Here is a 27,799-nt window from a genome sequence, read left to right on the forward strand (position 1 = left end):
GGTGGCTCAGTGGTAAAGACTCTGCCTGCAATGTAAGAGACCTAGGTTCAACCCCTGGGTCGGGAAGATCGGACCCACTGGAGAAGGCAATGGCAACCCACTCCAGTATTCTTCCCTGGGAAATCCTGTAGACAGAGGAGCCTAGTGGGCCATAGTCTATGAGGTCACAAGGAGTCAGACACTACTTAGCAACTAAACAACATACCTTGGTAATTGTACTATGCTTAGGAAACACTGCCCAAAGAAAATTGTCATTAGGACTCATGAAGTTAGAGTCAATGGAAAAATTAATCTAAGAAACAAATTTAAAATTTTATTTGGGCCTAATTGAAGATTATAATCCAGGAACAACATCTCATAAAAATCTGTGGACTGTTCCCCCTATTAGCAATGAAAGCACAGTTATATAAATTTTAGGGTGTAGAAAGTTGTACTTTGAATGATGTATTATTGACAGTTTATATAATCCAGATCTCCAAGAACAATGTGGTGAGTCATTGCAACCCCTTATAAGATTAAGAAGGAATGTTACCTTTTAAGGAGTTGTGGTGTCAGGAGAATATTGTTCTTTCTAACGAAGCAGGTATCTCTGCCCATGGGCTAGTTTGGTCTGATGCTTAAGACAGATAAACAATGCAATCTAGGGGGAGAGAAGAGGTCAAAGGGCAGAGAAAATGATTTCATGTTTAAATTATTTGTCTTCTCCATAAAATAAGAATTTTCTTTCTCAATAGGAATATAAAACTATCATCTGGAAAGGTAACTACATTTTTCATAAGAGATATTGTCTTTTAGATTGAAGGCACACTTTTCTATTTCCATATCTGCTCATTTGTTTACTGCTCTCTTCTCTTTTGCTCCCCTTTCTGCAATTATTCACAATATTAACTTATCTACAGCTATGGCTTCCATGTTTTATGGATTCTCTAGGTCAAGTATTCCTTATACAGCCATGTTAAATCTCTCAAATATTCTGGAAAGAGAGTAGCATATATTTTTGAGTCAAATCACAGAGATTGTCAGCAAGTATATGGATAACATGATGTTCCAAGTGGGGTCCTATGCCAGACAAGTAGCATCTAACAAACATGTATTATAATGTATGTAGTAAAACTATTTGGTAAATTAAGAAGCTAACCTAAGAGTTGTCTTCTTTCAGATCCTGAGAGGAACAATCTCTCTGAAATCTTTAGTGTATTTTAATACAATCCATCCTGAGTTAGCTGTACTCTGAATGTATCTCCTAATATTTACTGAATTATAGCTGTAAAATCTCAGAAGACATAAATTACTTTTTTTGTTTTACCTAGATCAATATCCCATATAATTTAGAACAAAGTACATTTACTTATGGGCTTCCCTGGTAGCTCACTGGCAAAGAATCTGTCTCTCAGTGCAGGAGATGAGGGTTTGATTCCTGGGGTGGAAGACCCCTTGAAGGAGGAAATGGCAATCCACTCCATGGCAACTTCCCTGGGAAATCCCATGGACAGAGAAAGGCTACAGTTCATGGGGTAGCAAAAGAGTCAGATGTGACTTAGCGACTAAACAACAACAAATATTATTTATAAATTAACAAGCCTTAGCTTTTCATTAATAAAATAGGGTAATGATGCCAATATAATAGAGGAAAATAAAAAAAAACTAAAATTTACAAACTTAAATAAATAATATAATGCATATTTAACAATGGTTGACATTACTTTTTGAGTTTCAAGCACTCAGCACAATGTAAGTACTTCATAGTTATATGATAAATACATAGATATTTGTTTTACAGTTGGTGCAAATAATACTTTGATTATAGTGGATGCTTAATTAATATGTATTTAATAGAATCATTAGGAAATAAACTTCTCAAATGTTAATTTCTAATGTGAAAAACATCTGCTTTGGTATATTGTGTATTTGCTCCAAGAAGAATTCCTAAACATAAGTGTCCAAAAGGAAAGCCTTGTTCATAGAGGAATAAGTTTTAAGAAAAATAAGCAACAAATGCTCTTGCAATTGACCTCAGGTAGGATAGATATATCTTTTTGTCTGTGAGAGAATCTAAGCTTATCAGGGGAAACAACTTGAAGGATGATGGAGAGAATATGAGCAGAGATTTTTTTCTTATTCCAAATCTGTTGTTTTAGGACTTTCTCATAGTCTTTGTTTTATATTTCCTCTAATGGTTCCAAAAAGGAGCTTTACAATTAGTCAAAAAATATTTACTAATTAGTAAATTAATATTTTGCTTTTACTGGGGCTAAACACACACACATGAGTATACATGTATTCACAGAAGAAATAGTAGGGAATTGACAGCCTGGGAAAACCCCAAAGAGTTTGGAAAATGATAAGACAAAGTCACTTATAGGAGGTCCTAAAAGCAAATAGTGATTTGAATGAAGTAACTACTGAAGGGCAGAGACAAAGAAGGAGATGAATCTGGTCCTATGAAATACAACTGTGTAAAAGAAAAATGTTAACTATAGAAATTGTATTTTGAGTGGCTATTAGATGCATAAGGCTATAAGTAAAGGAAACATTACATTTAATACAAGTTCCTATGTTATCGCAAATAATTAAGAAAAAAAATAGCTTTTCATACCTAATGGTTATTGGTAAAGAAGGAGAAGAACAGAAGACCTAGGTTGACACTTGAAATTGAATACAAGTGATGTGCACATAGCAGGGCATAGTGAGAACAAATCTTAAAGGAACTACTAAGGATAAGGGGATAATATCCATGACTTTAAAAGTAATGGATTTATTTTCTGAGAGCTTAAGTAGAGGAAGGTAAAGATGTGTGGCTCATTTTTGGGAAAACACTGAAAGTTTGAATAATTAGTTGAAAGCACTCTGAGAGAGTGTATTTCAGAGGGATCTGGCCAAGAAGAAACCAATTTAAGAGGAAAAAAAATAGCAAGCTGTCAAACTGAAAAATATTCTAATCAAACTTGCTTTCTGATTATGACCAAACAGAATGATTTACCACTACTATAGATCCTTCATGCCGGATCTAGGTATAGTCTAGTCTTCAAATTCATTACTTTGAATTAAATGAATTTTTCCCTCAATTCCAATTGGTAGGTGACCAAAAAAGAAAGAAAGTACTGATGATGATTAGCATGTACAAAAGCACAAGCTAAGGGGAATTTCTTTCAGTAGTCATGGACCAGAAAGAAGCCATGCAGTCCACTTAATTTTTCTCACTGAAAAAAATAAAGGTATGTGGAAACATAGAATCTGATGATTGGTTACTTAAAGACATTGAGAAAACAGATGGCAAATTAGAGAGGAGTCATTGGGCAGAGAAAGTAAGATGGTATCCTCCTAACCTAACTAAAGTATATTTTGCCAAAATAACTCATTCTAATTTTTAATTTTGCACTTTTAACAGGAATTAAAAGATGACATAGAATTAGAACTTCTTGATTCTACTACTCAGATCACCATGCTCAGACCCAATGGCTCAGTCTTCATGCCCTCTGTACTAACACTCATCGGGATTCCTGGCCTGCAGTCAGTGCAGTGTTGGATTGGGATTCCATTCTGTTTCATGTACCTTATGGCAGTGATTGGGAATACACTCATTTTAGTGATAATCAAATATGAAAACAGCCTTCACAGTCCAATGTACATTTTTCTGGCCATGTTGGGGGCCACAGACATTGCACTTAGCACATGTATTCTCCCCAAAATGTTAGGCATCTTTTGGTTTCATTTGACAGAGATTTCCTTTGGTGCCTGTCTTCTACAAATGTGGCTTATTCACTCATTCCAGGCAACCGAATCAGGTGTTTTACTGGCCATGGCACTAGATCGCTATGTGGCCATCTGTAACCCTTTGAGACATGCCAGTATCTTCTCCCAAAAACTCTTGACTCACATTGGAATTGGTGTGATACTCAGGGCTGTCATTCTGGTAGCACCATGCATAGTGCTTATCAAATATCGCCTTAAATTCTACCGAACCACAGTCATCTCCCACTCTTACTGTGAGCACATGGCCATTGTGAAGCTGGCTACTGAAGATATACGGATCAACAAGATATTAGGTCTGTTTGTTGCCTTCACCATTTTAGGATTTGACATCAGCTTCATCACTTTGTCCTATGTTCAGATCTTTGTCACTGTCTTTCAACTACCGCAGAAGGAAGCAAGATTGAAAGCCTTTAATACATGCATCGCTCATATCTGTGTCTTTCTACAGTTCTAGCTCCTTGGCTTCTTCTCTTTCTTCACACACAGGTTTGGTTCTCACGTACCCCAATACGTTCATATCCTTTTATCTAGCCTTTATCTTTTAGTTCCACCTTTTCTCAACCCAGTGGTCTATGGAGTGAAGACCAAACAAATTCGTGACCATGTCCTGAAAATGATCTTCTTCAAAAGACATCCTGATCATTAGTGGTTCCTTCTGTAGAGATTTTAGGTTAGTTTAAAGTAGCAACTTTAATATGGTGAAAAGTTACATCATGAACGAATATCTACATCTGAAAACAATCTTTAAAGCTCAAATGCTGATAATTTAACAAATCTTCAAATACTTAAAAACTTTGGTTTGCTATTCACATAAAGAAGCTCTCTTATGCTGGATTTCAAATTGCTTCTGTTACTTTTGTTTGGTCCTGTTTATTTAAATGTAGAATTTCCCTTCTAGCAACACATATTGACAGCAAAATTGCAGAAAACAGCACTTCATTTCCAGTAATTTTCAAGCACCATGAAATATATCAATATTTGCAGGCTGCTAAACCAATTCAAAGCTATAATTCTAGCTATGTTTCACTTTCTAATATTTGTTTATGAATCTATATTTTGACATTTTGAAATTGCTTATCTATTTTTGTCTACTTTCTCTGAATAACTGATGAATATAAAAACTATGTAAAATTAGTAATATCAATATCAGAAACATAAAATGTGTGTGATGCTGATCAAAGTCTATAAACACTGAGGAGTTTTCACAGGAAAGCTTGCATTAAAAAATGCTAATAGAAGTTTTAAGCATATTCAAAAATATACATGTTTTAACCAAAAAATCCAATCCATATCTAAATAGAAAACATCCTTCCAGAGAGAAACATTTTAATGGTTTTACCCAATTTGAGTTTTACTTGGAATTGGAGCTTTAGTTCTAGCATTGAACACATATACAAATACATTTTCACTGCATTTAGAAATGTCATACTGCAAGTGTCTTGAGTAGAGAAACTGTGTCTAATTGGTGCTTTTATCAACAGTAAGATAATGCTTGAGGCTTCTTCAAACTTCAGAAAAATGACATTGAATAATGAACAATTAAGACATTTTCTTGCTGTTGATCAATGGTATTCAAAGCCAACAAATATAGAGACTTTAGGGTAACAAAACTTCTAAGAAAAACATAGCAAACAAAGAGAGATATCTGAAAATGTAGTTGTAAACTAATGCATAGTCAAAGAAAGAAATAACCCAACGTTTCACTACAAAAAAAAAGAAAAAGAAACAAAAAGGAATCATGCCATTTAAGAGGCAGAAGCAGATAATTATTTTGGAAGAAATAATTTTTTTGAATAAAACAGAATGAACTTGAGTCATAATGTACTTTTGCAACCGACCTCAGGTAGGTTAGATACTGAGCAGCGTATGGAATCTTTGGAATGTTTGCTCTGACCAAAGATTGAACCCGTGCCCCCTGTATTAAAAGGGTGGAGTCTTAACCACTGGACTGCCAGGGAAGTCCTGCCCTAAGTTTTTAATAAAATTTTTATAAACCTGAGGTATAGGAAGAAAAGAAAAATACACTGAGGGAAGTAATAAAGCAATATGTTAGTGAATCTCAGACATACAAAAATATCTTTAATGAGGTTACAAAAACTTAATTAATTTTAAATCTGTTACAGCATTAAGTGTTTCAAAAAGCTGTGGCAACCTTAGTGCATAATGAATAACTAATGAAGACATCCACCTCTCAAAAGAAGTAAAATAGCAAATATATGAATTCTCTCCAAGAGGTTATAGTATGTAATGTGCACAGGATGAAGATAAGAAGTTGTGATATCCCTGAATAAGAAACCAAGGCAAATGGAGTGTGATGACAATAACCAATTAATTATGCAGGAATTGGGAGAAACATATTCCAAAATATAAAGTGCAAAAATGTGCCAAAGTGCATAAATTATACTAGAAAAAGCACATACATTTGAAAAGGTCAATAAGAAAAATAAAACTAGCTGTATCAACAAAAAACAAACAAACATTTTCCATATGCATCAGAATGCCTGGCTTCATTTATCTTCTGGAGTGTGAGGAAAGACAAACAACATAAACCATAAAAGTACATCATCACACATAAAAAGTAATTTTCAAATGAAGTATGTAGGGTATAATATGACTGTGGGTTGACAATCAAGTTTTTAAAATCTATAATTAGCTAAAGAAACCAATAACCAATAACAAGGTGTGATAATCGAGCAACTATTTTTTGTCTCTAAATTAGAAGATTAGAAATAGGTTAATTAGTAAGAGTTGACAGTTCAGGAGAAAATACAAGCAAAGTAATTACCTTACCTTTCATAAGAATAAGTAGTTAGAATTTAAACACTGATTCAGGTGATTAGAAGCAAGTAATATAACCACTAGTGCAGGTATATTTTCTTTAATTTTTGAAATACAATTCTCATACATAAAAATGAAAATAACCAATTTTTGTAAAGTTCATGAATATAACTTCTAGATGAAGAAACAATTTCTCGTTCCTTATAAGTCTTGTGTTGTGTTCCTTCACCATTACAATCTCTCACTCTTCCTAAAGATAATCTCTGTATTAAGAGTTAAAGTAATTATACATTTTTTTCTATATATGTTTACAAACAAAGCATGCATTCTTAAACCTTATAGCTTAGTTTGGCTGGTTTTTCAATTTTATGTAATTGGAAGTACATAGTATTGATCGTTTTCTGTTTTTCTTCTTGTGAATTTTTGACTAGAATATTTTTTGTACATCTGTCATGCTCATGTTCTTTGCTGCATAATGTACCATGGTATGAATATAATACAGCTTCTTTACCCATCCTCTGTTTATGGACATTGAGAAGAGTTGATTATCAAGAACACAATTTTAAACATTTTTGTATATGTATCTTGGTGCACTTAAGAGTGATGATTTCTGCATCTAAAAGTCATATTGCTAATTCATAGGGTACTGCCAATGTTAGTAAGTGGTATAATACATTTCTAAAATGTTGGCTCAATTATATTCACTGGCAGAATATAAGAATCTTTATTACTGGATATCTTTACTAATATTTGATACAGCTTATCATAATTTTAGCCATATGGTACATTTATAATAGTAGTTCTTTGTGATTTTAGTTACCATTTTCAAATAAATAATCATATTAAATCAAATTTTTACTTATTTATGACACATTTGGATTTTTTCTATTATTTTTATTAATATTTATAAGGTCTTTATATATTTTGATGTAATATTTTTCTAGATTATACACATTAAAATTATTTTCTGCTCTTTGTAGAATACTTGAAATATTTTTGAAGAACAGATATCCTAATTAATCAAAAGTATCAAACATTTAAACAAGTGCTAGTTGCTTCTGTTGCAGAAATTCAGGGAGGGGAGGGGCTCCCAAGGCCCAAGATTGAGCTCTTGTTTAATATTCAGAAACGAATTATCTGAACAGAGGCACATGTGTTGACAAATAAGAAACTTTATTGGAGAGGGAAAGGGGCACTGGGGCAGAGAGCTGGGGCAGAAAGGGTAAGAAGCCCAGGAGAACTGCTCTATTATGTGGCTCACAGTTTCAGGTTTTATGGTGATGGACCTAGTTTCTGGGTTGGCTCTGGCCAACCATCTTTTTTGGCCCATGTTTGCTCTAACTCAAGGTCCATCATGGTGGCTCACACATCTCGTAGCCAAGATGGATTTGAGCATTATCGGTAATTGGCAGTACATATCATCTCCTTTCTCCTCCTTTTGGCCCCTCTCTAGATTTCCTAGTTTTTTTTCAACTAGCACCATTTCCTTTATCAGGAACTCTTGTTGTGAGACAATACATGCAACTGCTTATCATTGTGCCATCTGACAAGGGCAGAGCTGTTTAGGCAGACTGAGCCGCAGGGATGTGTGTGGGCATGAATGATGACAGTTCTGAAAGGCAAGAGTCACAAACATAAACTCAGAGTCTTTTTCTTAAAAAGAAAAAACAACCATTATTTTTCTCATAATAATGCACTAAAAGACAAACTGAAAACTAACAAAGCAAACAGTAATTTTCAAAATTGAATATTTCCATATTCTCTAGAATATTATGGATGGAACCTTATATTCATATTTTTCTTTAACTTTTTATTTTATATTGGAGTATATCTGGTTAACAAAGTTGTGTTAGTTTCAGGTGTGCAACAAAGTGATTCAGTTATACATATACATGGATCTATTGTTTTCGAAATTCTTTTCCCATTGAGGTTGTTACATGATACTGAGCAGAGCTCCCTGTGCTATACAGGGAGCTTTATATACTTCAAAGTAAATGTGCGGCAATTTACTTCTAATTTGTGTAGTTTAACTGCAGTTAGCCTCTGCTAGTAACCCTGCTGCCCCAGTCATGACAAGTACATAGCCATGATTAAGTTGCAATATTCAAAGTAAGAAAGAAAAAAGAGAAAACAAACAAACCCTGAGACACACCAGGTTTTCCTTTAACTTTTTTTTTATTTGGGGGGCATTTTTTTAAAGTGAAAACCTCCCCAAAAATATACACCTGCTTTTGATGATTGAATTAAAGTATCTAATTTTACATATGAAGAGAATGAGAATTAGGAATGGGACATATATTCAAAAGATTCTCAGAAACACAGTTCTATACCTGGCTTAACCACTAATGTATTAGTAAAACACTAATACTTCTGCACCTCAACCTCCTCTCCTAAAAATTAAGAGGCTGATCAAACTGTCTGTAAAGTGTCATTTTGTCTGCAGACCCCAAAGTTAAAGTCAATTGATATTAAAGTCAGTTAAGTGTTAGTTGCTCAGTAGTGTCTGACTCTGCGACCCTATGGACTGTAGCCTGCCAGGCTCCTCAGTCCATGGGATTCTTGAGGCAAGAATAAAGGAGTAGGTTGCCATGACCTCCTCCAAAAGTCAATTAAAATATCATTTAAAAATCAATGAGCATCCCACACTACTCTGAATTTACTACTAATTGCAAATGTATGTATCTGGGTGTACTGGATAGGAAATGTAGAAATGTGATAGCTGATTCAATGTCCTTATTTATCAAACATTTGCATTAGCTATGTAATGTAATCTATGAATATCATACATTTTACTAGATGGAACAGAATGGGTTCTCCAGACACTTTTGTTCAGTAATAAGTAGAAGTATGAATGATCTCTATAGAGATGACTTGTGACACATAAAAATAATATATAAAATCTGCTTCTTCCATGCATATTAAACACATATAATAGTTACATGAAAAAATAAAATATTCTAAACTAGAATTCAAAAAATCATAGGTGTACTATAAATTTAGAAATTTGAAAATGCTCATTGGCACACTATGGAACATAATTCACTTCAGCTAACATTCTAATTGATTTTACATTTAAGAAATAAGACAAATAAGCCTTTCTCTCTCTGACTATAAGACCAGTAACTTTTTCTCTACCTATTTCTCTGATTTTCAAAAACTAATCTAAAAAATTACTTTTTATATTCTTTGCAGGTTAATCATGTTAAATTTGCAGTATAAAACAGTGGCAAAATAAAGAAAATTACTATAAATATGTCTTTAACCTGCTAGGTATTTCATATACAGATACTGTTGTTAAAAGTCATTATTACTCACCTCTCTTGCAAATACTACCTTCCCTCCCCTAAAACACATTAACCTCTAGAACTCAAGTTTGTTTAATGAGCCATCTCTGAATCCTGTTACGGATTTGTTGGGTCTTGATGCTGTAGATGATGGGGTTCATCAAGGGTGGGAAAAGGATGTAGATGTTGCCCATGAGGACATGGACCACAGGCGAGAGGTGCTTCCCAAAGCGGTGTACCATAGTGAGACCAATGATTGGAATATAGAAAACCAGGACGGCACAGATGTGGGAGACACAGGTCTTCAAGGACTTGAGCCGTTCCTCTCGAGACGCAATAGTCAAGACAGAGTGCAGGATCAATATGTAGGAGACAAAAATGAGCACTGAATCCAAAAGCAGTGTGCAGATCACCAGGGCTAAGGCATAGAAGCTATTGAAGCGGATGTCAGAGCAGGCCAGCCGGAGTAGGTCCTGGTGCAAGCAGAAGGAGTGGGAGAGGATGCGGGGTTGGCAGTAATGGAAAAACTTTAGGCGGACAATGGGAGCAGCAATGAACAGGAAACTCCTCCCTAAAATGACCACACCGATGTTGATGATTCTGGTATTGGTGAGGATAGATGTGTATCTTAGAGGATTGCAGATTGCAGTAAAGCGATCAAAGGCCATGGCGAGAAGGACTCCAGACTCCATGCAAGATAGACCATGAACAAAGAAGGTTTGGGCAATGCAGGCATCCAGACCAATCTCCTGGCTGAGTCCCCACAAGATCCCCAGCACCGTGTGCATTGTGGACAGCCCCATGCACAGGTCAGTGAGGGCCAGCATGGCCAGGAAGTAGAACATGGGCTCATGCAGGCTCGGCTCAGTGTGGATCACATGCAGCACCAGGCAGTTTCCTGAGAGTACCATCACATAGATACAGGAGAAGGGGATGGAGAGCCAGGGATAGTTCCTTTCCAGATCAGGGAAACCCGTAAGGAGAAAGGTAGAGTTACTGATTTTGGAATCAGGTCGAACAGACATTGATTGCCAGAGACAGTAACCTCTCAAGGAAAAATGACTGCCTTCATAAAAGCTCTGAAGTAACAGCTGTAATAAGAATTGGATTAGTACAGTAGCTCAATAAATATACAACCAAGGCTTGTAGTTTTTCAGAAGCTAAGTATTCTCTGAAACAGAGATAAATTTATGCCTACACATGAAACTTCCCTGTTATTAGATTTTTGGCCCCATCAGAGGGCTCAGAGGTCATATCCACAAGGTTACCACCAATTTTTAGCTGACTGCTTCACATTACAGGTCTCAAATATGAAGGATCTTTTACTTTGCAAAGAATAATCATGTTTAAGCATGCAAAGTAGCAAAAGAAAACACATTTGGGTTGTTCACATGTAAATTCTGGTGAAATAAATTGCAAAGCACCGCTATTAGGTGGAGGATTAAACTCTGCTTATTACATAAGGCACTAAGTCATTTATAACAGTCATTTATCAGTGATGTTGTCCATTCTAACACTCATGTTTCAGGGACTTAGTAAAAGGCAACTGTTACTCACAGTAGAGATGTTCTTGACAATCTTGAAAATCGATTGTACTCTTTTTTTTTTTTTTTGGGTCACAGTGGACTTTAGATTCTAGAAGAAGCAAGATTTATGCAAGTGCAAACAGTATAGGAGCCACTGGAGTAAATCCCAGATCCTGGGAGATGTTGAGGATGAGTGATGCAACATATAGTGCCTACGTCCCTTGGGAAGAATGGGAGAAAACCCATGGGGAGTGTGTTCACAGCAGACTTTTCACTTCACAAACTTTTGAATAATAGCTATTTCAGAAGCATGGGGCTTCCCAGGTGGCCCTAGTGGTAAAGAGCCCACCCACCAGTGCAGGAGACGTGAGAGATGCGGGTTCCATCCTTGGGTTGGGATGGCATGAAAACACACTCCAGTATTTTTGCCTGGAGAATCCCCTGGACAGAGGAGCCTGGTGGGCTACAGTCCATAGGGTTGCAAAGAGTCAGACACGACTGAAGTGACTTAGTATACACACATTCCAGAAGTAGGTTGTTATTGCTCTGTGTTTATTCTTGGCCCAGTCCTCTTTTCAACTTTATGTCTCCTAAGGGATGCATCAGCCTCGCAAACAGAGGGGCCTCCTGAGCATTGGAATAGCCCATTAAAAAGTAACCATAAGTATCAACTTAACCACAGAATCCTCACTGTCATATTTTTAAACCATTCCCACATATGCATATTGGCCTACATGCTACAATGCAAGACAATCGTTTGAGGATTTGCAGAGAACAGCAGTTATCTTTTATTATCATCTATGATATATCATGGGCTGAGAGATAGAATTCAAGATAAAGCAGGTAAAAGTAAAGCAGGAAAGGAAGATTTATACATTTATAAATGATGTTACACACTTATAAGAAACAACTGAGTAATGTCAGTAATGTGATTTAGTAGTAGAAAGGAGGAACCAAATAAAATCATATATATAAATATACACATACTGTGTTACTATTGTTTATGGAAGAGCATAACTGTTCTTGGAAATTTCTGCTACAGGGAAGTTTCTGGTCACATAACTCATAACCAGAAACAATTTTGAAAGAACATATTCTAAGACAGTTGAAATAAATGAAGGGTTGTTAATGACTATGAATAAACAAACCATCTCTGGTGAGTCAGAAGCCTTGAGAGCAAGATAACAGTCTGTGAAATTCTTAAGAGACTGTAAAGGATGTAGAGAAACATTACATCAATCATTCTTCAGAATCTATTGAGAATTTACTGAGATTGTGTACCTTTCTTGGACGTGCATAGTCTGATGAAGAAGATTCACTTGAAAATAAATGCACACAAAGCATAAGGTAAGAGACGTAACAGAAAGAGGGACTTAATAGCTGCTTGACTGAGGTACTGGAGATAAACAGAGGAGGCAAGGATAATTCTGATAATTCCTAATTTAATGGCTGGGTGGCTGTTCTTGTCAGCAAAATAAGATACGACTACATGGAAGAGGAGGGGAGAACTTATTGAATTAAGCTTGGGGTATCTTTTTGTGTAATTATTAAAATACCTTAATATAAAGTTTATAATGCATTCAACAAAGACTGTTTAGAAAATACCATGGCATTCCAAAAGAGTCCTCTCTACTGGAGTGGCAGATTTCAGCCAAGGGCAACCCTGACTGACTGAGAAACAGGCAAAATATCAAAGCCCAGGGTATCAGAAGGAATTATGAACTTATATGGTTCATATAAACCATATAAACTTATATGGTTTGGAAGCAGATGGAATGATAGTGACAGCAGAATGTTAGACAGGTCTTGAGCAGATATTCTGACTACCTAAGCAGATTGTCTGCTGAGGCTAATATAAAGAATGACTTTATTGAAAAAAGTGAATTTCTCCAAAATTTCTTTCAACATAAGCCTGAGAGAAGACAGAGAAGAACTTCAAGGTGGGAGGGCTTGAAGCCTGCCCATAGCAGACTATGATTTAGGGGTAGTTCTCCATAATTTCCTCAGTCTGTGTGCCACATTCTAGGGCTCTGACAGGAAGCCTCCTTTGTTTAAAGCAAGGGAAAGTCACTTTTTCTTGGTATGGATTGGACATGTTATCATCTTATAAGTAAATTTATTGGAATCTAAAAGACTATTATTTTATATTTATCAAGGGAAACTATTCTTGTTTGTAATGTAATTATTTCTAGCTAAAAAGGTATGGGTTTATTTCTAGGTGGGTTAACCTCTTGTATGTTTGATTCTCCCAGAGGCAGGTATAAGAATGGAACCTGACAAAGTTTCCAAGTGGAAAACAATTATTTCAGGATTTGCAAAGAGCAGAAGTTTAACAGATACTTGAAAACTTTTCATACTTGAATGTTCACTATTGTAGATTTTGTCTTAATTTTTTTTCTCTGTCTAGGTTACAGACTTCGTCCCTTATGTAGTAATTTCCAAAACTCTAGGATTCTAAACTGTAGCTAAAGTTAAGTTTTGAATATTTTGGAAATATTTATGACTGATTTTACATTTTCAATTCCTTACAATATTACACTTCAAATGCTTACTCACATAGGCCGAGTGTATCATATGTTTAATAGAGGAAGACACATAACCAGACAGGTTGTTTTCTTCATACAGATATTATTAAAACAACTATTCAAGAAATCATTTCCATTAGGTAATGTATATTTCTCAATATACATTGACTTTCATGTAAATGGAATTCAGGATCAGAAAGCAAGATATTGCGAGCAATTATACACTAAAAAGCATGTTAAGAAAAGCAGAGTGCATATTCCAGAATTACAGTATTAGGTAGAAACTGGATCTTAGGAAGGACAGGGCCCAGTTATCATAAGTAAAGAAGGTGGTCAGAGCAAGAGTCATCAGAAACTACTTTTGCTGCTAAGACCAAAAAAGCTGAATTGTATTTTCTTTGCCCTTCCCTCCTATCAGGAAGGATGGATGCCAGAGTCAGAGGTAGGGCTGCCTTCAGCAGGGATTGTTGGCTTTGCAGAAACAAGGCTGAGCTTAGCAACACTTCTGTGCTTATTTGCAGCACCTATAGATCACTTGATAGCATAAAGAAATAAAATATCCATTTTTTTTCCTTTTTATATGGTTGTGATATGCTATCTTCAGATCTTCTTAAGGAGTTAATCTAAAAGAGGAAAAATTTGTCTTTGGTTGATGATTAAGCCCTTATTGTCCTTATTTTCATAAACTTTGTTTTTATGCTTTAGAGTTAGATCTTATTCTATTATGTGCTCTATGGATAAGAGTATTATTAAAATAATGATTGCATTTTGAAATCCCTGTTAATTTTTGTGTGTGTCTATTTATGTGTATTCATACTTGATCTCAATTTTCTTGAAAAGACAACTTGACTTACTTCTTTTCTAAAACTGTTTATATCAGAATCCAACACTGGCTTTGGCACAATGATGAAGTTATTAAGTTGCTAACTGATCCTCTAACAAGAAATACATGCTACAGATAGAATTGGAAAAAAAAATTGAAAACTCAGGAAAAAAATATCTGAAGTAAATAAACTCAATCTTTCATTTGCAGGTGAAGATTCCAGGACTAAGAATGGGGAAGTGGTTAACCTGATGATTGACAGAAGTTTAGAAGAAGAGTCAGCCCTTCAAGCAGATCATTATGCAGTGTGCCTGGATTCCACACATACAAGGCCATGGGAAAAACAGTCTGTCATCCTACTTTTTGCACAGAGGGATTTGACCAGCTACTTTCTGTCTATGCATGCAACCTAGACTTTTAACATGGCAGACAATTCTACACATCACTATATTTCATCTTTCTTCTTGGTTGGTATTCCTGGATTGCAAGATTTTCACTGCTGGATGGGTATTCCTGTCTGCCTCCTGTTTTCCCTGACCCTGCTGGGGAACAGCATAATCATCATTACCATCAAACTAGAGCCAAGCCTCCACCAGCCTATGTATTTCTTCCTTTGCATGCTGGCAATGAACGACATGGCCCTTGCCTCTTCTGCAGCCCCCAAGATGCTTGGCATCTTTTGGTTGGATTCTCACAGGTTTGACTTTAATATCTGCTTAGCACAAATGTATTTCATCCACACATTTTGCATAATTGAGTCATCCTTCCTAGTTGCCATGGCCTTTGACCGTTATGTAGCTATTTGTATCCCACTACGTTATACAACCATCTTGACAACACTAATGGTCATCCAAATGGGTTTGGTCTGTGTGACTCGAGGTATTCTTATGGTTTTACCCTGTCCTCTTCTTATTAAAAGGCTACCATATTACACCAAATATGTCATCAATCATGCCTATTGTGAGCACATGGCTGTGGTGAAGTTAGCTAGTGCAAATACCCATATTAATAGAGCATATGGAATCTCTGTGGCCCTTTCAGTGATGGTATTGGACCTCGGGCTCATAGCCACATCCTATCTCAAAATCCTTCGGGCAGTCTTCCGGCTCTCCTCTCAGCATGCCCGCTCAAAAGCACTGGGCACCTGTGCTGCCCATGTGTGCACTATCCTTGTCTCCTACACACCTGCGCTCTTTAGCTTTCTAACTCACCGCATTGGCAAGAAGGTGCCTCCAAGTGTCCATATCATTTTTGCAAGTTTGTACCTTCTGGTGCCGCCCACAGTCAATCCCCTGGTATATGGTGTCAAGACTAAGCAGATTCGTGACCGAGTGATTGGTCTCTTTTTCCCAAACAAAAAATTTCTGAAAACTAAGATATTTAAAAACAAACCCATGGTGGTAGAATCTGTTTCATGAAGTCATAGTACATTAACAATAGTTACAACCTTGTCCCCAACATATTTCTTGATTCATCTATGGTTTTAATCAGGGATATTTGATGCTGTACATTTATTTTATTCTCTATTTTCAATTTCTATACTTTCTTTCCTTTAGAAATAAAAGTGTGTTTATTCACATTCACAAAATGTTAAATTATTGAAATATTTAGCATTTCAATAAATGTTAGCAACAATTGTTACTTATTGTTAATATTACTTCACATTCTATATTTCTTCATAATATTTAATAATATCCACGCATGTGAAATGACTAGGTTAGTTATTGTAACAATTTAAAACTTCTCAACATACTGGACATTGCCATTCTTGAAAACATTTTTTCCATTTTTAATTGTTATATGCTTTGTTTAAATACTGTAGAGTAAAAAATAAATAAATAAATAAATACTGTAGAGTAAAAATCATTTTCACGTGTCTCTTTACTTATTATTTTAGTAGCAACGATGAATCAGCATGCCAAAAATGAAGCACATTTCTCTCAATATTTTATATTTATTCCCATATATTTGCTCTTCTTTTAGGTATCATGATAGATTTTTCAGTCTCCTTATGCCTGATAAATTATATTATAATATTTTGGCAACCTCTTAGGTAAGAGTCACTTCTATTTTACTAGGGAAATGTCCAATCAGGGTAGCCTAGTAATGTGATTTTGGCTCCGTAGTAACACTTGAAACACTTGAACACTTTCACTTCACACTTGTGAAACTCCTATTTATCCATGTTCAGTTCCCTTTTCTTTGGCTTCAGAGAATATCAATTTTTCAGTCACATTCATCCAGTGCTGTTTGTAAACAATTTGCTTCCTAATTAGGAATGTTAATTTTACTAAGCCTGTAGCACAGAGGACCCTAATTTAGACCCATCTATAAATGCTCTGTGCAAAACATCCTTTTAGATTGTTTTATGGAATGAATGTTCATTGAGTTGGAAATTGTTGATTCTTGCCAAAGTTGGAATATATTTTTCAAATACTTATTGGCCAAAGTGTGTTTTCAAATGAATGAGCATCCTAGCCTCTGACTTTTTTTCTGCTGTAGCCATAATCTTACCTATTCATAACTGTATTTGTATCTTATTAACTTTTATATGAATTATATTGCAAATAGCTCTGATTCCTTACAATAATGTAAATCTTCCATTTTTTTTTTTCAATAAGTATACTCTGAGTGGCTCTATCAGACATTTTAGAGTAGAGTTCTGGGAAAGATAAATTAATTTCAAATGTTGCTTCTGTTACTAATGACTGGCTGAGTTTCATTTTTTGGCTGTATAAATTCTGAGTTCCATCATTGATTAAATAGAGGAAATATTTTTTATACTTTATAGTGTTAGAGCAAGGATTAAATTAAATGATGAATGGAAGACAGTTATCACAGTAATCAACAATCTTCTTCCATATTATCATGGCTAGTGCCATGATAGGTACTTACAATTGGAAGATCTGTTAGAAAAGATGTTTTTCCAAATATCTATAGAGTTCTGAAATAGATAGGTCTACAAAGATCTCCTCTTAGTTATTCAACGTTCTCCAAAGTGGACATTTCACACTGTTCACCCACCCAAACCATCCTACAAAATTTATAGTCTCAGTAAATAACACATCAAGTCACTTAAGTCAGTGGGAGAATCAGTTAAGGTCATAAAGTATTTATTAAGTGTCAAATATTTGCCCAAATATATGCCCTAATATATGCCCAAAGTAGTAAAAGTTGAATTGATTTTTATAAAGAAAAAAATCAGCATATATCCCAGATAATAAAAATGATAAATTCAAGGTAACATTTAAAAATTGTGCAGGTAATTATGGAATACCAAAAATACCATGATGAGACAATTTTCTAAGGTATATTGGAGGAGATGCTAGGACAAGGATGAGTTGAATGTTGAAGAGTAATAATAACATATCCAGGTAGTAAGGGTGTCCAAGATTTTCTAAGAGGTAACATCATAATGGAGGTGAATAGACACTGTATGAAAAGTAAAAATACATCCAGAAGAGAGTGATGGCATACTATAAAAGGAGAATAAAACTTAAAGAAAAAAACATATAATTAGAAAAGCAGAAGGGGCATCCAATAAGAAAGCATCTAGTTTGGGGCACTGTGAAGGTCATAGGTCACCTCGAAAAATAAAGAGTTGTACAATGGGAATGGTGAAAGGACCATACAATCTTGTATACAACAAATGACCTTGTCTCCAGGTGATAAATCTAGCCAAAAATCTGAATTTATTTAATTAAACACTATACTATATTTTGCATTTATAGAGCCTAATACTAATTTTGACCTACTTCACAGAATATGACTTTGTCAGGTCCATGGGGCAATCTATAGCACGCAGGCTAAATCCATCTTGCTGCCTCTTTTTCTAAATAAAAAATTTTATTGGATTACCATCATATCCATTGATTAATGTATTGTTGATGGAAGTGGGCACTATAGAGGCAAAGTTGAATAATTAGGACAGAGATCATACAATTAAAAAGCTTAAAATATTCACTGTCAATCCCTTTACATAAAAGGTTTGTTGCTGCTGCTAAGTCACTTCAGTCGTGTCCGACTCTGTGTGACCCAATAGACAGCAGCCCATCAGGCTCCTCCGTCACTGGGATTCTCCGGGCAAGAACACTGGAGTGGGTTGTTATTTCCTTCTCCAATGCATGAGAGTGAAAAGTGAAAGTGAAGTTGTTCAGTCGTGTCCAACTCTCCAAGACCCCATGGACCGTAGCCTACCAGGCTCCTCCATCCATGGGATTTTCCAGGCAAGAGTACTGGAGTTTGCTGATCTATAATTTAGAGCAACAATTTACTACATCATAATGTGTTAGTTGAGATTCCCCAGTGGCTCAGTGGTAAAGAATCTGCCTGCCAATGCAGGTGATGCAGGTTTGATTCCTGGGTTAAGATACCCTGGAGAAGGAAATGGCTACCCACTCCAGTATTCTTGCCTGGAAAATTCCATGCACAGAGAAGTCTGGTGGGCAACAGCCCTCGGGGTCGCAAGAGAGTCAGACATGACTTAGTGACTAAACAACAACAAATTTTTGATCTGATACAGGTCTGTTTTTTCATTCATTGCTTCCTATGTATACACATTCATGTGTGGAATTTAATTTAGTTTAGTTCCAGGAACAACAACAGATTTCAATGACCAAAATGTGCATATATAATAGGGAAACAAACAGTATCCTTGGAGAGATTAATAGATTTTCCTTTTTACTAGTAGCTATCAGTTCAGTTCAGTCGCTCAGTCGCGTCCGGACTCCTTTCAACCATATGGACTACAGCACGCCAGGCCTCCCTGTCCATCACCGGCTCCCGGAGTTTACCCAAACTCATGTCCACTGAGTCGGTGATGGCATTCAACCATCTCATCCTCTGTTGTCCCCTCTCCTCCTGCCTTCAATCTTTCCCAGCATTGGGGTCTTTCCAAATGAGTCAGTTCTTCGCATATAGTTGTGAGAATTTATTTTAAAATTTATTTTCTGGAATATCATCTCTTACCTCAAGGAAGGTAGATATGTAAACAACTAATAGGAATATATTTATTATTTATTTCATTAATATTCACAGATTTTTGCAATTATTGTTCAACTGTATCTTTATTTCAATTTGTTTCTCTATCTACATATCTTCAGTTCAGTTAAGTCACTCAGTCGTGTCCAACTCTTCACACCTCATAGACTGCAGCAAGCCAAACCTCCCTGTCCATCGCCAACTCCCAGAGTTTACTCAAACTCATGTCCATTGAGTCAGTGATGCCATTCAGCCATCTCATCCTCTGTTGTCCCCTTCTCCTCCTGCCTGTAATCTTTCCCAGCATTAGGGTCTTTTCAACTGAGTCAGTTCTTCCCATCAGGTAGCCAAAGTATTGGAGTTTCAGCTTCAGCATCAGCCTTCCAATGAATATTCAGGACTGATTTCCTTTAGGATGGACTGGTTGGATCTCCTTGCAGTCCAAGGGACTCTCAAGAGTCTTCTCCAACACTACAGTTCAAAAGCATCAATACTTTGGTGCTCAGCTTTCTCTATAGTACAACTTTCACACCCATACAGGACTACTGGAAACCCCATATCTTTGATTAGATGGACCTTTGCTGGCAAAGTAATGTCTCTACTTTTTAATATGCTGTCTGGGTTGGTCATAACTTTCCTTCCAAGGAGTAAGCGTCTTTTAATTTCATGGCTGCAGTCACCATCTGCAGTGATTTTGGAGGCCCTAAAAATAAAGTCTCTCATCATTTCCACTGTTTCCCCATCTATTTACCATGAAGTGATGGGACCAGATGCCATGATCTTAGTTTTCTGGATGTTGAATTTTCAGCCATTCCACTCTCCTCTTTTACTTTCATCAAGATGTTCTTTAGTTCTTCTTCACTTTATGCTATAAGGGTGGTGTCATCTACATATCTGAGGTTATTGAAATTTCTCCCAGAAATCTTGATTCCAGCTTGTGCTTCATCCAGCCTGGCATTTAGCACGATATACTCTGCATATAAGTTAAATAAGCATGGTGACAATATACAGCCTTGACATCCTCCTTTTCCTATTTGGAACCAGTCTGTTGTTCCATGTCCAGTTCTAACTGTTGCTTCCTGACCTGCATACAGATTTCTCAAGAGGCAGGTCAGGTGGTCTGGTATTCCCACGTCTTTAAGAATTTTCCAGTTTGTTGTGGTCCACACAGTCAAAGGCTTTGGCATTATCAATAAAGCAGAAATAGATGTTTTCCTGGAACTCTCTTGCTTTTTTGATGATCCAATGGAATGTTGGCAATTTGATCTCTGATTCCTCTGCTTTTTCTAAATCCAGCTTGAACATCTGGAAGTTCACAGTTCATGTATTGTTGAAGCCTGGCTTGGAGAATTTTGAGTATTATTTTACTAGTGTGTGAGATGAGTGCAATTGTCTGGTAGTTTGAGCATTCTTTGGCATTGCCTTTCTTAGGGATTGGAATGAAAACTGACCTTTCTCTTTTGGTAACCATAAGTTTGTTTCATAGGATTCTGGGTCTATGTCTCTTTTGTATATAAGTTCATTTGTATCAATTTTTCAGATTCCACATGTAAGTCATATCATATGATAATTGTCTTTCTCTATCTGGCTTACTTCTCTTAGTATGACAATTTCTAGGTCCATCCATGTTGCTGCAAATGGTATTACTTCATTCTTTTATATGGCTGAGTAATATTTCATCTTATGTTTTACATAAGTAAAGATTGCTGACTTTGGGAGGATACTTATTGGTTTGTGAAGTAAGATTTCCACATAGATGCATTGTAATTATTGTAATTATTATTATCATTTTCATTACAAAGTCAGTCACAACAAGAAGTAGGGAGCTCTGAAACTATCACAATCCTTTGTATGGGATAGTCCAGATGAAGATACAATGAGTTTGTACTCATATTTCTGTCTTCTTGCTTGCTTCGAGTGCACTAATCTATCTGTGTGTTCAGAGCAAAATCTTGGGTAAACATACTTCTCATTACTCATGACCATTATGTATCACCACTTTGAGCTTACTTCCCCCATCTTTAAAGTAAAGGATTTGGTCTTCTTTGTCATTAAAAAGGCAGACAGGCAAAAATTAGCCTGCCTGGCATAACTTTCTGCAAGTATATGAGCTAATCATGAATGTTTCACATACACACAGACAGAATCAGACTAAGAGTCTTTCATGAACAAGTGTGATGGAAGTCTTCGGGCAAGGCTCTTCATCTTCATTTTAGAAGGCAGGAGTGGGTGAAGTGAACAACTTTGAAATTAAGTTTAATTGCAGGAAAAAACCCTCTAAGCTAGAATTATTCTTTTAATAGCATTAGATTTCTGGAGACAATGTACTAAATTAAAAGAATGTTAATCTGTCAAAACTGATGTATGACAGTTCTCTTTTTCTATGACACTAAACACAGTATTTAAGTCTATAACAATATTTCCTTTCAATAAAGTGTGAATAGAAAGTACTTCAACATAATGAAAGACATTTGTGACAAACCCACAGGTAACACACTCCATAGTGAGAAACTGAAAGTCATTCCTGTAAGAACAAGAACAAGATAAGTATGTCCACCCTTGGTACTCCTAGTAAACAAAATATTGGAAGTCCTAGCCAGAACAATTAGGTGAGAAGAAGAAATCAAGTTCATTCAAATTGGAAAGAAGTGAAACAGTCACTATTTGTGGATGACATGATTTTATACACAAATTACTCTATCAGCTTCACCATAATGAATGAATATAGTAACACTGAAAAATACAAATTCAATGTTTAAAAATTTGTGACAGTTCTGTATGCTAACAGTGTCTTAGGAAAGAAAAATTAAAACAACCACCCTATTAGCAGTCTCAACAAAAATAATAAAATGAATTTGGAAATAAATTGAATGAGGGGGTAAAAGACCCCTACAGACGTTTTTGAAAGAAATTGATGAATACACAAATAAATGGAAAGGCATTCTCTGTTTATGACTTGGGAGAATTAACCCTGTCAAAATGTTCTTATCATCTAAAGCCATCTACATATTCAGTGCTATTCCTATCAAACTCCAAGGAATATTTTTCACAGAAATAAAACAAAAAAAATCTAACATTTATATGGAATCAGAAAAGAACCATTATCCAAAATAACCAGCTATCTCACTTCTGGGTATTTACTGGGAAACACAAAATTAACAAGAAAACAATATGAAAAAGTATATCTATACTCAGAGCTAATTTAGGTAAAATCTTGGGTAAACATATTTCTCATTACTCATGACCGCTATGTATGATCACTTTGAGCTTACTTCCCCTATCTGTAAAGTGAAGGATTTGGTGTTCTTTGTCATCAAAAACCTTAGCCTGTACTGGCATAACTTTCCACAAATATATGAGCTAATTGTGAATGATTCACACACAGAGACGGAACCAGAGTAAGAGGCTTCCATGAACAAGTGTGATGGAAGTCTTATATATACATACACAAAAGGCTTCTATATATAGAGAGAATATATATAATCCCCCCTTATAGAATTAGTTCTTTCTTCTTCAGATATAGTTATAGAATTTGCTTTTATCTAAAAAATATTGCTAATATATCGTAGGTCAAAACAAGTATATTAAATGCGCAATTTTTTATATTTACTTAACATTTCCATTAACTACAGTTATAACTCTATCACACATTTTAGTATGATTTTAATATTTTAATAATATAAATATGCTTACATTGCTTAATATTATAAATATAAAATATAAATATGTTTCAATGTATAAGGTATAAATAGACTTAATGCTCAACACATAATTGCAGAACAAAGAACTTTAGGGCCTTAAATACAATAATAATGATGATAATAAGTATATTTATAAACAACAGCATAGATTTTGTTTCATACACAATATATTATAATTCATTACACTGATATATTTATGCAGTAGCATTGATGCCACTTCATATTTTTAAACAGAAGAAGCAAAGTATTAATATTTAGTTGCACTTTTAAAAGATGTCCTTAAAAGTTGATTTAATTAAAAACTAAATCTTCATAATTTCTTCTTCTGTGTTACCTACTGGCTAAATGTATGCTCCAAGTAATTCTGTATTCATACAAGTGAAATTATTTGAATAGGAATCAGAGCTTCAGTGTTGCAAATGTAAAATCTAGAGCTCTCTATTTCAGCAAACAAATGAACATAAGAAAGCAAACAATTGCATAAAAATTAGTGTTTCTCAGACTGAATTTGTATTATTTGAAATAAGATAGATGAGAGCTCAAGATGCATCCTTCAAGTGAAAAATCTTGGCAGCTTGATCTTGAATCTGTTTGGTCTTTATACCATAAACAATAGGATTGAGAAAAGGTGGGATGAGCAGGTAAAGATTGGACAGAAGAATGTGAATGTAAGATGGAATATGGAACCCAAATCTGTGTGTAAAGGAGGAGAAGAAACCCAGGAGATAAAACACAAGGAAGACACAAATGTGGGCAATGCAAGTGTTAAAAGCTTTGAGTCTAGCTTCCTTTTGAGGCAGATTGAAGACAGTTAGAAATATTCGAATGTAAGAGAGTGTGATGAAGATTATATCAAATCCAAGTACAATGAAAGCCACAAAAAGACCATAAATCTTGTTGATTTGAGTATCTTCTGCTGCCAGCTTCACAATGGCCATGTGCTCACAGAATGAGTGGGAGACCACAGTGGTCCGATAGTGTTTCAGCCGGCATTTGATGAGGATGAGACACAGAGCTATGAGGACACCTGCCCTGAGTGCCACTCCAACCCCAATCTGAGTGAGGAGTTTGTGGGTAAAAATAGCTGCATGTCTCAGAGGATCACAAATTGCCACATAGCGGTCCAAGGCCATGGCCAGCAGGATACCTGACTCAATACACTGGAAGGTATGGATGAGCCACATCTGAAAGAGACAGGCATCAAAATATATTTCTGGTGAATGGAACCAGAATATCCCTAACATTTTTGGTAGGATACAGGTACTGAGAGCAATGTCTGTCACTCCAAGCATTGCCAGGAAGAGATACATGGGTTCATGGAGGCTGTGCTCAGATTTGATGATGACCAAGATTAGGAAATTTCCGGATAGAGCAGTGATGTACATGGCACAGAAGGGAATGCCGATCCAGAACTGCACAGACTCCAGGCCAGGGATCCCAATCAATGTCAGCAATGAGGGCATGAAGACTGTACCATTGAGCTGGAGCATGTTGGCTTAGAACTGCTGGGTTTAGAGATTCTGATTCAAGATGGCAGTTTGTATTGAGTATCTTTCTTATTTTCTGTTTTTACCTAAATTCATACCATCAGTGGTTAAACGTGGTTTCAAATGGCATTTTTACAGACATATTCATTTTTTATGGAACAATTAAATTTGTCCAGGAATACAGTCTCCCTGAATGATGTGTCTCATATTTCTGCTTCTGTTTTCTATTTCTCTGTCTCTGTCTTTTTCTGTTATGTATATAGAAACATACACTCACCATAGAGAGAAGAAGCACTTCTTCTAGTCAGTGTGAACTCTTACGGTTTTTGCATAATTAGTTAAACACTATCTCTTTGAATGCAATTTGTTCTGCTAAGCTAACAAGTTCTGAGAACATAAATTTTGTGCAACATAACTGTTTTGTTTTGGTGTGGTTTTTTTTGTTTTGTTTTTTAATCAAAGAACTTATAATTCATTCGGACAGTCTAGTAGAAGTAAAATAATAGTAATGATAATAACAAACTTTTACGAGTTGCTCTAGATCTTGGCAAAATAAGTTATAAAGTGGCGTAGTCAAAGAAGACATAGGCAATGATCTAAATGTGACAATTATATAAGACAATTAGTATACTAAGTATGCATATGTTACATATAAGGTTGTAACAAGTATTTAGAATCTGTCTTTATCCCAAAGTTGGAACCTAGGTAAATTTTTTAAGAACTATGGATAAAATTAGGTATTTTAGAGATAATAACATAAAATAAAAACTAACATGACAATACAGAAATGAGGCAAACTTATATTGGGATAAAATGTGATACATGAATCACATGCAAATTTATTTCTGCAAATTTAAACTGGGAAAATTTTACCTGATTTGATAATATCCAAAAACTGAAAGCTGCTATGATTATTTCTCAAGTTATCAAAATATGAACAATTAATAATATTTATATTTCATATATATACCAAAATTTATTTTATCAATATTATTCTAGGAAAATAAATCAGAAAGTATCAAAACCATGAACATAAAACTTAAAATATACTATATATTGAATAAGTAACTATATTTGTTCAGTGGAATTCAGTTTCTCATGTGATTCCCAATGAGAAATAACCAGTTTTAGTATATTTATTACAAACCACCTTTGGACACTATCACACAGCTCTGTTTTCTGTCTGCTCCATTCATTCTGCTATGGAAGTGATTTCCTGTTGTTTTAGTCATTAAGTCATATCTGACTCTTTTGCGACCTTTTGGAGTGTAGCACACCAGGTTCCTCTGTACATGAGATTTCCCAGGTGAGAATACTGGAGTGGGTTGCCATTTTCTTCTCTAGAAGATCCTCCCATCCCGGGAATCCAACCTGCATCTCCTTCATTGGCAGGTAGATTCTTTACACTGAGCCACCAGGGAAGTCCATGGAAGTATTAGTGTATGTTATAAAAGACATTTGCTGGCAATTTCCATATGTAAGCATTATGTAAATTCCTTGGAGTTTTATTTTTCTCTCACATATTGAATATAGGCACATCATTCATATGATTGTTTCTGCAAATATCTCCTGCTGCTGCTGCTAAGCCGCGTCAGTCATGTCCGACTCTGTGCGACCCCATAGACGGCAGCCCACTAGGCTCCTCCCTCCATGGGGTTTCCCAGGCAAGAGCACTGGAGTGGGGTGCCATTGCCCTCTCCAAATATCTCCTAGAACCCAGAAAATCAACCCAGTATGACATTTACCTTTTACTCATACTGGTTAATCACAGATTTTCTTCTTCCAAAAGGGTTGCGCAAAATTATCTTCAGGATCATGGAAATCCATTTGTAAACGAGCCCAAAATGCAGTCTATTATTACACTATTCCCTTAGTCCCTTAGAGCTGCAATTCAAATGCTTATTTGCTTGCTTTTTAAATCACTATCCAACTTTGTTGAGGAAGGAATACGAGAATCTCTCTGGCCATTTCTCTGTCCCTCATTAAACTTTCATTTTCAATTACCTATACACTCACAAAAGTTTAATACAAGGCCCATATTGTCTTAGTTTACCATTGCTGCTTTTACTACCTTTTCCTGATTCACATTCTTCTCAAACTTTATATTCATGGTATAACATATTAGCTACGCTTTTTCCCCTGGTACAGTCTCCTTGATTCTGGGGTTTGCAACGAGTTGGAAACAACTGAAGTGACTGAGCACAGAACAGCTCATTATCATTCCTTTACCTTTTCTCTGGTAAATTGCATATATATAAATTGTATATATATAAATTGTATATATATATAGCTTTCTCTCAAAACATGTATTTTAATCATGCATTAATTTAGCAGTTATTTCCTTTATGATAACATATATTTCAGGTTTATACACATTTGTTTTAATAGGTGCTGTGATCTCATTGTGAAATATGCTATAATCCTGAATGAATCCCCATGACTTGCTATATTTTTTTAAATCAATTTAAGTGATTTTTAAACCATTGCCATAAGACTTTGTCTCCATAATTCTTGAAAGTTTATATATTTGAAAAAAATTCAAAATTATACTCTATCCAAATACAATGAACTTTTTAAAGGACCCATCTATGCTGATTATTTGTGCAGTGCTTAAAACTATTTTATCTTTAAAATAAAAATTTTGTTTCTATAATCACAGTCTTTTTTTTTCCTTTAGTCTCAAGACACCCTCCTCTGTTGCTTTTCCTCACTCCCTTTATTTTGTTGATGCCCTGAATTCCATTGAAATCCATATTCCTCCCCATGGTTCTTTTTCTTCTCATTGTATACGGCTCTCTACCCAGACATTCTGTCCAACGTGAGTTTCACTTACAACTGACTATGACTAAATAAATAATCATACTTCAATAAATCTACCCAGAAAACAGGACGCATATGCATAACCGCCTCTTAAGCAGCTCCACAGGCTTCCATGGTGGCAA

General features: G+C 35.5%; 4 protein-coding genes and 1 long non-coding RNA gene across 5 annotated transcripts in view; 2 read left to right on the forward strand and 3 right to left on the reverse strand.

Moving 5' to 3' along the window:
* Positions 1-27,799, reverse strand: part of LOC145525717 (uncharacterized) — a 141,327-nt gene that overhangs the window by 2,089 nt on the left and 111,439 nt on the right. Inside the window, exon 3 of the long non-coding RNA XR_014068374.1 lies at positions 533-640. This is a non-coding gene — a long non-coding RNA (uncharacterized LOC145525717). The remainder of the gene's footprint in view (positions 1-532; positions 641-27,799) is intronic.
* On the forward strand, positions 234-16,555 carry LOC145525656 (olfactory receptor 52P1-like). The gene is made up of 2 exons (XM_081539186.1): positions 234-489; positions 14,900-16,555. Exon 2 carries the CDS (start codon positions 15,112-15,114, stop codon positions 16,105-16,107), a length of 996 nt encoding a protein of 331 aa, XP_081395312.1. The 5' UTR covers positions 234-489; positions 14,900-15,111; the 3' UTR covers positions 16,108-16,555.
* Positions 1,060-6,311, forward strand: LOC145525706 (olfactory receptor 52A5-like). Its single transcript, XM_081539224.1, has one exon. The coding sequence runs from the start codon at positions 3,443-3,445 to the stop codon at positions 4,205-4,207; it is 765 nt and encodes a 254-aa protein (XP_081395350.1). The 5' UTR covers positions 1,060-3,442; the 3' UTR covers positions 4,208-6,311.
* LOC145527341 (olfactory receptor 51V1-like) lies at positions 8,333-10,840 on the reverse strand. The gene has a single exon (XM_081545155.1). The coding sequence runs from the start codon at positions 10,838-10,840 to the stop codon at positions 9,899-9,901; it is 942 nt and encodes a 313-aa protein (XP_081401281.1). The 3' UTR covers positions 8,333-9,898.
* On the reverse strand, positions 23,910-24,860 carry LOC145527268 (olfactory receptor 52A5-like). The gene has a single exon (XM_081544956.1). The coding sequence runs from the start codon at positions 24,858-24,860 to the stop codon at positions 23,910-23,912; it is 951 nt and encodes a 316-aa protein (XP_081401082.1).

The sequence above is a fragment of the Giraffa tippelskirchi genome, chromosome 11, assembly GCF_054371585.1.
Source record: "Giraffa tippelskirchi isolate mGirTip1 chromosome 11, T2T-mGirTip1v1.2.pri, whole genome shotgun sequence".
Lineage (NCBI taxonomy): Eukaryota > Metazoa > Chordata > Mammalia > Artiodactyla > Giraffidae > Giraffa > Giraffa tippelskirchi.

What these genes read in the sequence shown, in the direction of transcription:
- LOC145527268 (XM_081544956.1), bottom strand. Translation starts at nt 24,860, where the DNA reads ATGCTCCAGCTCAATGGTACAGTCTTCATGCCCTCATTGCTGACATTG.
- LOC145525706 (XM_081539224.1), top strand. Translation starts at nt 3,443, where the DNA reads ATGCTCAGACCCAATGGCTCAGTCTTCATGCCCTCTGTACTAACACTC.
- LOC145525656 (XM_081539186.1), top strand. Translation starts at nt 15,112, where the DNA reads ATGGCAGACAATTCTACACATCACTATATTTCATCTTTCTTCTTGGTT.
- LOC145527341 (XM_081545155.1), bottom strand. Translation starts at nt 10,840, where the DNA reads ATGTCTGTTCGACCTGATTCCAAAATCAGTAACTCTACCTTTCTCCTT.